The 9,420-nt window shown below is 35.8% G+C and overlaps 1 protein-coding gene across 1 annotated transcript in view; it reads left to right on the top strand.

Moving 5' to 3' along the window:
* Positions 1 to 2,431: 2,431 nt before the first annotated feature.
* The window catches only part of Rhag (Rh associated glycoprotein), a 30,338-nt gene continuing 23,349 nt past the window's right edge, over positions 2,432 to 9,420 (top strand). The window contains exon 1 of the mRNA XM_040729514.1: positions 2,432 to 2,576. Coding sequence (XP_040585448.1) covers positions 2,432 to 2,576 — 145 coding nt within the window. The remainder of the gene's footprint in view (positions 2,577 to 9,420) is intronic.

Below are 9,420 nucleotides of genomic sequence, written 5' to 3'. Positions count from 1 at the left end.
TATATATTTGAACCTAGTTAAAAATACTACAGGAAGAATTTTGTTGGATAAGTAACATCTTGAAACCTGCGCTCTGAAGAATGACATGAGTGAAAAGAGGAAACCCCGTGAGTACCTTTCTTCAATTAGAGAAAAATACCTAATGAGAGAGGGGATTCCTACAGAGGGCTCATGGAGGAGTCTATTTCAATACACAGCATGCAGAGCAAGGGCAGCAAGCTGGACCACCTCCAGGTAAACCACTAAAGACAAATCCTTCATAGCACTGTGTAAATAGAAGGCCTGTTCCTACTGTTTGGAACAATTACTAGATGCGAATGAACATCGCCATAGGTGTTGAATTACTTAACGATTTTTTCATTTTTTTTATTTAGAACCACACTTACTTATGCTATTAATATAATCTTATGACATATGATTTGTTACTTGGTTTACAAATGCAATTGTATGGTTTATCAACATAAATACATTAGGTTTATTACTAATTGGAATCTCATGAACACTCAAGGTCACCACAAAATCAAAATCAAAGTGTAGGGTAAAAAGTCCTGTTGGGATGTCTGTAATGAACAAGGTAAACAAATATTTTCCATGTCTTCAAATTGGATGTTCACAAATTTAGAAGTAATTTAGTCCTGAGCTGCCATGTTCTACTGTAGAAACAGTTGCAAAGGGTTATATACACATGCACAAGCATGTCCTAGTTGAGTGTATGTATCTGCCCATGTATATATGCACATGTGTGTTAGGACATCCCAGAAGTGAACTTCAACCATGTTTGTTTGTTTTTTCAATCTCCAACTTACGTTTTGAGAGAGCATCTCTCTCTGGATTTCATGGTTGGTGTTTGTCTGACTGGTTGACCAGCAAGCCTCAAAGACCGACCTATGTCCTCCTCCCTAGTGCCAGAATTATAGGTGCGTGCTGCCATGCCCACTTTTTATGTGGGTACTTAAGATTAAACTCAGGTCCTCACACTTGCAAAACAAGTGCTTTGCCCACTGAACTATCCTCAGGCAGCCCAAACTATGGTTTAAAAAAAGAAAGCAATTGTCCTGATGTAGACTATGAATGATCTAGCAGGCATTTGCACTTTGCTCCTTATTTTGCATAAGAATTTTTAAAATGGGGTTAAGAGACAGTAATCTTATTCAATGGTTATCTCTATATTCTCAAAAACAAATTTATTTCACTAGAAGAACAATCTCAAGTTGGAGGGAAATTCTTCCATACACCTGGTAGTTTTGGATTGCTTTTCAACTTATTGATAGCATTTGTCAAGATAATAGATCTTCCCTGATTAAGTTCATTCTCTCTTATTATAAAATGAAAATATACCACCCATTCTACCATCCCAAACCTAGTATTTTCTAAGTTTGCTTGGCAAACTGCTGTCCCTAAATATGCCATGTTTTTCTAAGCTATTTTCTGTCCCATCTGTGTCTTAAAGAAAAGGCCCGTTTACTGTCGAGTTTCTGTGCCAATTAAACTTTACACAACAGTGACTTTAGCTTAAAGTATATTTGAGGTAAATTTATGCTTTGATAGAATATGTACATTGTCCAAACACTTTGCTAACCATAGACATATTACTTATTATTAAATGTTACGGTAGCCTTTACATTCTTTAAATTTTATTTTATAATTTACAGGGTATATTAAAGTAACTCAGTGCATATACAATTGTTATATGCTACATGTATTAATCCAATTGAGATACTAAGTATTTCCAACTCTATCACTCGCTGAATGGGATAAGAAATTATAACTATTATAACTCTTCCGGTAATTTATAAAAATATATCATGTAGACCTTATTTTGTTCCACATTTGTCTTCATACAATCACTTGCTTATATTTCTGATTTCCCAAATAAATTCCAAATTTCTTCAAGGAAGTTGGTAAGCCCATTGTATATTTTTTAATTTGTATGTTATCATGTTTAGCACATGGTAAACACTGAAGAACTGTTTATTGAATCAGATTAAAACAATTCTAGTCACATATATGATATATCACTTGATTCACAAGCATTCTACATTATATGGGACAGTAGCCTCTCCCAATCTATGTAATATATTCAACACTCAAAATAATATTCCTCAACACTCAAAAAGTATTACAGAACTTAATATGTTTTCAGTAGGTGGATCGTTTTAACCAGTTTGCCACCCACCTCTCTCTCTCTTTCTCTCTCTCTCTCTCTCTCTCTCTCTCTCTCTCTCTCTCTCTGTCTGTCTGTCTCTCTCTCTCTCTCTCTCTGTGTGTGTGTGTGTGTGTGTGTGTGTGTGTGTGTGTGTGTGTGTGTGTGTGTGTGATCTCTGGAGTGATCTCAGTGCAACCTAATTCTACATGCAAAGCAGTCCTCTACTCTTATCAACCCAACACACCCTGTGAAGCCCTCATTGCAACTCTGTCCTTCTCCACAGTCATGAGGTTCAAATTCTCTCTCATGGCCATAGGCCTGGAAGTTGTTATGATTGTTTTATTTGGATTATTTGTTGAATATGATATAGCCCATCAGGTCAATGCTACAAGATCACCAAAAACGGACCAGTTTCTTCAGTTGTATCCCTGTGAGTAAGCAACTTATTTTTTATACTATACATTTTGAGGTACTCTTGCAATTGTCTAGTATGTTAAGTGTCATGGGGATTGTATGCTCCCATGAGGGCATTCTTGTCTTCTGTTAATGATGAAAGTGTTCAGACAGAACCTGTGTTCAAATGTCAGAACAATGAGCTAAAATTAACACATTTATCTGGGGTTTTTTTAATTCATTGTATTCTTAACACTAAATAACCATCTTTATTGTTTGGGTTTCATTACTCATTCTGTAAGAAATAAAGGTATTAGTCACCTTCCCTCAAATAAAAGAGACAGAAATAAGTCATGCAGGACAGAGATAAAGGTAAAATGGAGTGAAGAAATGGAAGCCAGAATTCACCTTGGGTCCTTAGATATAAGAAGGGTGTTAGGTAGATGAAGGAGGTTACTGGAGTTTTAATTCATGTCTTCTGAGTTTTTTAGAATTATCAAAATAGACAGTTTGCTTTTTTAATTGAAAATGGTGAACGTTTAATTTAAAAATAGACTCCTTCACTGAGAACAGAGAATGAAGTAAAAGAACAATTGAACTTCTATTTCAAGGAAGCAGACTATGAAATAGTTAGTATATAGTAAGTACCATTTGCAGAGGGGTTATCATGACCCTGACACAGTCATTAGCTCATCTTCCCAGAGACATAAAGTACACCATTATCTACATTCATAGATGAAACTCTAGAAATTTAATTTTTTAATCACTTAAAATAGCAAGTGTTAAATTTCTTTACAACACATGTTTAAACTTCTTCAAATAATGCTTTCATGTCTATATTTTTCAGGAGTACATATAGTGAAAGGTTTCTCGTTTATGAGTTATTACCAAGGATGAATGAGCAAGCTTCAAAATTCAAATTTAAGATTAGAGTTAGGATCATAGGTCACATTCTGAACTCAGTTGCCTTCATACTCACAGATACTTAATAGTATTCTTAATTAAATGTTATACTTTTTCAATTTAGAGAGAAATAAAATAGAATTATTTCAATTTTGTACCAAATATATAGAATTTTCAGTCATTCATTCACTGAATAAATACTTGGGGTAGCAAGAATACACTATAAAAATTTATTCAGAGATGAGTCGATTGCAACCCCGGTACAATGAAACACCACTCTGCTGCACACAGTAGCAATAGGATGCAAGACAGTACACAAAACAAGGTGTCAAAAATCCTCTCCAAGATTAATGTTATTAAAATAAAATTATATAAAGACCTTAAGAATGTAGCAATTACTACAATTCAAGTCGAAACATTAAAGCTGGTGTCAAAGATTCTAAGCAAAACTTCAAAATGAGGTAAAAGGTAAGATGAAGAAAGTAACTAAAACTGTTTATTATTTCCTAGCTTAATAATAGATGATTAATTTCTGGCAATTTAGGGTACTGGCTGCCAACAAGAGCTAACACTGTATCTTATACTTGCAACATTCTAAGCCCATACATCTTAAGTCTCACACATACATACACATAACTGTCACGCCAGGCAGTGGTGGCGCATGCCTGTAATCCCAGCACTCGGGAGGCAGAGGCAGGTGGATCTCTGTGAGTTCGAGGCCAGGCTGGACTGATAGCCTCCAAAACAATACAGAGAAACCCTGTCTCATAAAAACCAAAAAAAAATACATAATTGTCACTATGAAGAGGTAATGGGTATTTTAATTGACTTGATTATCATGATCATGTAGCACATATATCCTAATACATATGTAATGTAAATATATTATATATGTTGGCTATATCACAAAATGTTATTTTATAAATATATATACTAACAGCTACAACATTCTCATTATTTGTTGAGAATGGGGAAATAAATTAGTATTGTGATACATTAACAAAATATTATTATTCTAATTTTGTAAAGTATCTTCTAGGCTTTAGAAACTATGTAGTAAATGTGCAGACATATGAGCACAGTCTGTATATTTGCAAAGTATTTGTCTCAGTGGGAGAGTAGTGTGTGTAGTGTGTGTAGTGTGTGTGTGTGTTTGTGTGTGTGTGTGTGTTTTAGATGATAATAAAATTCCTAGCTAAAATTATATAAATTATCTTGTAAATCAGTCTTTGTATATTCCCTGTTTGAGGTGAAATTTTAAATCTGTTTTCTTTATGGATAACTCACATCTCAAAATTCTAACAAATTCAAAGAACTACATGACCCTTGTAAAAGTAATTTGCAGATTGGTCTGAGAAACTTCATGATTTGTGTCAAACATTTTCTCTAAATTTCAAAAATATTCACATATGCAAAGCTTATGTATAAATACTACATGTTAGAAAACAAACTGTCAATTTCCATTGTTAGGAAACAATATTCAAGTCAAATCAATAAACATTTGGGTATTCTCCTGGTGTGATGCACTGTACCAAGTGCTAGGATTTAAGATAGAGAAGGCAGAATTTCCTAAGACCTACTAAGCACCTCTCCAGCTCTCAGTCACAAATATGAGAGGTTAGATGCCAATATTTGCATTTTTGGTAAAGTGCACAGAGAAGAGGAGAAATTTTATTCTCCCCAGACTTGTTCATTGTAGGGCTCTTGAACAGTAGAGTGTAATGTCACATAAACCTTGACTTCCTAGACACACCATAGACATGTGTCACATATTTAAATGTTGTGTTTCTGCGATGCTAATTTGCAATGCTATATATTCTGTATGTTTGGCTTCTAAGACGCATAAAGAAGTGTTGGTCGTTCTGTCAAGGGACATAAATTGATAAGTTGACCGTGGCAACAGTATAGTGAAAGCTGGATTTAGAGGAAAAGGGCCTCTGAGAATTGGTTCCTTTATTAAGAGACTCTGCAAATGCTAGGGCTTTATTGCTTAATTGACATTTAAACCACACCAATGATCTTTTGGCACTTTGCTACACTAAAATTCTTTACTTTCACTTTTAGTGGATCAAGTACCTGTGGGTAATTTTGAACATTCTGTATTTTTATGCATTGTTCGTTTGAAATATGTATTGACACAATACATTATACAAATGTTGGCACACTTCACTGTAAAATATAAAATATGTATTTATTTACTTGTGGAGGTCCTCTTTCCCTGTTGGCCTTTCGGCTGTCAGTCCGAAAGAAGAAAGAGGCAGAAGGGATGATAGCTTTGTATTCCAACCATGAGCCCTCAGGAAGACAGCTTTGGTGCATCAGCTCAACTTTATCCCATAGTATAAGGAATGTATAGGATTGAGGAGCCTGGGGTCAAACCCTAATTTACATTAAGTGACACACTCCTGTCACATTTCAGGAGTGTGTTACATCATAGTGATTCACACAAAATATCAAAATGGCATGTATGAGGGGTCACTAGTTTATGAAGTTAGTAACATTTGCTGTTTCATTACAGAATGATTATTTAGAGAAACTGGCATTTTCCTTCAAATTTACAGTGATGAAAAATCCCATAAAAATTCTGATCACTTAACAATTTTTCTTTCTTCCCACTAAAGACACAGAAACTTAGAAGATATTGTCTTTAACATCTGTAGAAATATTGATGCAGTGAAAAAGAAAACTGGCATCTTAAATTGTCATGACAAGAGTTTTGCTACCTCAGACTCTCTGAATGTGTCTCCCAGGTACTTGGATGTCTGTAGCTCACCCTTGGGAAACAGTAAAGGTATAAAGTACCAAAGGATTCACACAGCACTCAAAGCTATTCTGACTTTCCAGACTAGCAAAATATATAAAACTATGATTTATGTTTAAAATTAGCACACAGAAATTCATCCCAGCATTTATTCCGAGAGTATTCACTTCCATTTTCACTAGCAGCACACAGGCAGCAAACGACCCTTTCATCCAATATTAACTATTCCCAGAGAACTGCTTGTCACCGTCTTTTACTGAAACTGATAGGAATGAACACAGTCTGTCATATATGGCCTATGAATATGATGCCAGCTTGCCAAATTTGAATAATGCCTTTAAATTGAATAGTTCCATCCTCGTGCAAGGACTTGGAAACAGTAAACACAACAAGACCTCAAATTTTAATTGCAGAATAACCTACTCTCTCCATATTCATTCGTAAAAGTGTTCATTTAAAATTGAAACAATGATGGGGCTGGAGAAATGGCTTATCTGTTGAGAGCATTGACTGCTCTTCCAAAGGACTGGGGTGACACCCATGTGACAGCTGACAGCTGTCTATAACTCCAGGTCCAGGAGACTCAACACTGTCACACATACATACATGCATGCAAAACACCAATGCACATAAAATAAAAATAAGTGACATTTAAAATAAAATAGAAGCAATGAGTAAGCAAAGTGTTTAGAGGCAAATGGGAACACATCAAAGAAACCTAAAACCTTCTTATCTAGGTACCAGTTTATTCCAATTAAGAGTAAATAGGATGGTAGAAGTAGTAGGATGATAGCAGAAACCTAAAGAGGATTGAATAAACAAATCAGAATTTTCTATAGAAGGAAAAACAACTCCTCTACAAGAGAATACCAACTAAATAGAACATGAGGCACAAGAGATGCTCCATCAGGTAGTGTTCCCACCATAAATCTTGACAATGGATTGGCATGCCCAGATGGAAGGAGAAAATTGACTCCTACAAGTTATTTCCTGACATCTTCTTGCATGCTTTGGTACACACACATTTTACACACACACACACACACACACACACACACACACTGAGATAGATGATAGATAGCAGATAGATAGATAGATAGATTGGCTGATTGATTGATTGATAGATGATAGAGAGACAGAGATAGAGAATGACACAGAGAGAATATTAGATAAATAAAAATGCAATTTTAAACGGTATTAAGGTGTGATATATAGAAAATCACAGTTTTGATATACCACGGTATGAATATATGCCACCAAAGCCACACATGAATTTTGAAGCCACTGAGTAGTCTGAAGGAATCGTTGCCAAGATCCCCTGTTAGTTAAAAAACAAAGAAACATTTATAATAGAAAGATCTGACAATATATGCTTAATCATGTGATCTAACTCACCATTACAAATGCTGTGTCTTATGATGGATCCAATGGGCAGTGTATACCTGCATAATATCATTAATAAAATATTTAGTATGATTTTAATTATAATATACACCCAAATATGTCCAAGTTTTATTTAGCTATATGAACAGCTAAATAAAACCAACAATAAAAGACATGTGGGATGATTGTTGAAAATTTTAATGATCCAAAGAGACACAGAAACTAATGCTGAGAATTTTGAGTATAAGTACATAAACCCCTAATTGTAGAACAAGGAAAAAGCAAATCTAGAAAATATTACCAACTTACGAATTACATATATACATATATATTCATTTTAACACATTTGTAAATATTTGAAATGTTTGAAATATGATATCTGGAGGTGGCTGGAAGATAATTCCCTAAAGATGCTATTCACACAGAAAGAATGAGTTCACTGAGCATGTGAATGAGTGGATCTATGATTCTTGTTCCTTCTCTTGGGCTCTTTTCCTTCTGTTGATTTATCCTGTCCAACTTGGGTGTGATAGTTTTGCTTTATCTTATTATATTTTATTTTGTTACATTTTTTAAATGAACGAATGAATGAAAACCTAACCACTAGGGTAAAGGTTAACAACTGAATCATCATTTATACCTGCTAGGAAAAGGAAAATCAGTTTGCTTCAAGGGAGTGATGTGACACTGGGTGTATCAATCACTCCAAATAAAGCAAAAGGCATACATACAAGGTGATAGCAGTGTGCACTTGTACTGAGAAGTGGGTTAATTCTTGACTGAGGTCTAGAAGATTTCCAGTGTAGGAGAAAGAAGATATTCTGAGAAGAAAAATGGATGCATATAAATTAAGGAAAGTAAGGACTCTGATTCATCTTGTTTGGTTTGGGTAGTATAGGCTTAGCTAGAACAAGTTTTGTTTCAAATTGCTGAATTTTCAGGGTTTGTAAGAAATCCTGTTGCGAGATGAACAAGGAAGCAAAACAGAACAAAATTAACAAGACAAGCAGAGCTTTGCTAAATCAATACTAGCGAAAGGTATGCTGCTGTTCCTGCTGCTGCTGTTGATGGTGATGCTAGTGACTGATGGTGATGGCGACTGTGGCGGTGATGGCCGTGATGGGAGGATGGAGGTGGAGATGATGGTGATGAGGATGATGGCGACAGTGGCAGTGATGGCCGTCATGGGAGGATTGAGGTGGAGATGATGGTGATGAGGATGATGGCGACAGTGGCAGTGATGGCCGTCATGGGAGGATGGAGGTGGAGATGATGGTGATGAGGATGATGGCGACAGTGGCGGTGATGGCCGTGATGGGAGGATGGAAGTGGAGATGATGGTGGTGAGGATGATGGCCATATCCTGGCAGGTTTTGGTGCCAACCTCAAAACCAAACCCTTTCCTGGAAGCAACATATAGACTTCCAAAATTCAATTATTAAAAAATAATAAGAAGGGGACAGAGAGATTTCTCAGTGGTTAAAAGCACTTGTTCTTGCAAAGGGCCCAAGGTTGGTTCCCAGCAGCTACATGTGAGAAAGGTACAACTTTCTCTAACCAGTTCTAGGGCCTCCCACACCCTTCTTGCTTCCACAGACACTGGGTGTGCATATGGTACAAAGACACCCAGGATAGCAAACACTCACACACAGTAAGTAAATTTCTGATCTTTGTGAGCTCGAGGCCAGATTGATCTACAGAGCAAGTTCCAGAAGAGGCTCCAAAGCTACACAGCGAAACCCTGTCTCAAAAAAAAAAGTAAATTTCAAATAGTAATACCAGAACAAAGTTGATTTTGACTAAGGTACAGGGTTAATTTAACACTTACTCATCT

This window comes from Mesocricetus auratus, unplaced genomic scaffold (genome assembly GCF_017639785.1).
Source record: "Mesocricetus auratus isolate SY011 unplaced genomic scaffold, BCM_Maur_2.0 Super-Scaffold_100021, whole genome shotgun sequence".
NCBI classification, from domain to species: domain Eukaryota; kingdom Metazoa; phylum Chordata; class Mammalia; order Rodentia; family Cricetidae; genus Mesocricetus; species Mesocricetus auratus.
The sequence above is the reverse complement of the archived record's forward strand: the minus strand, read 5'-3'. Positions and strand labels throughout refer to the sequence as shown.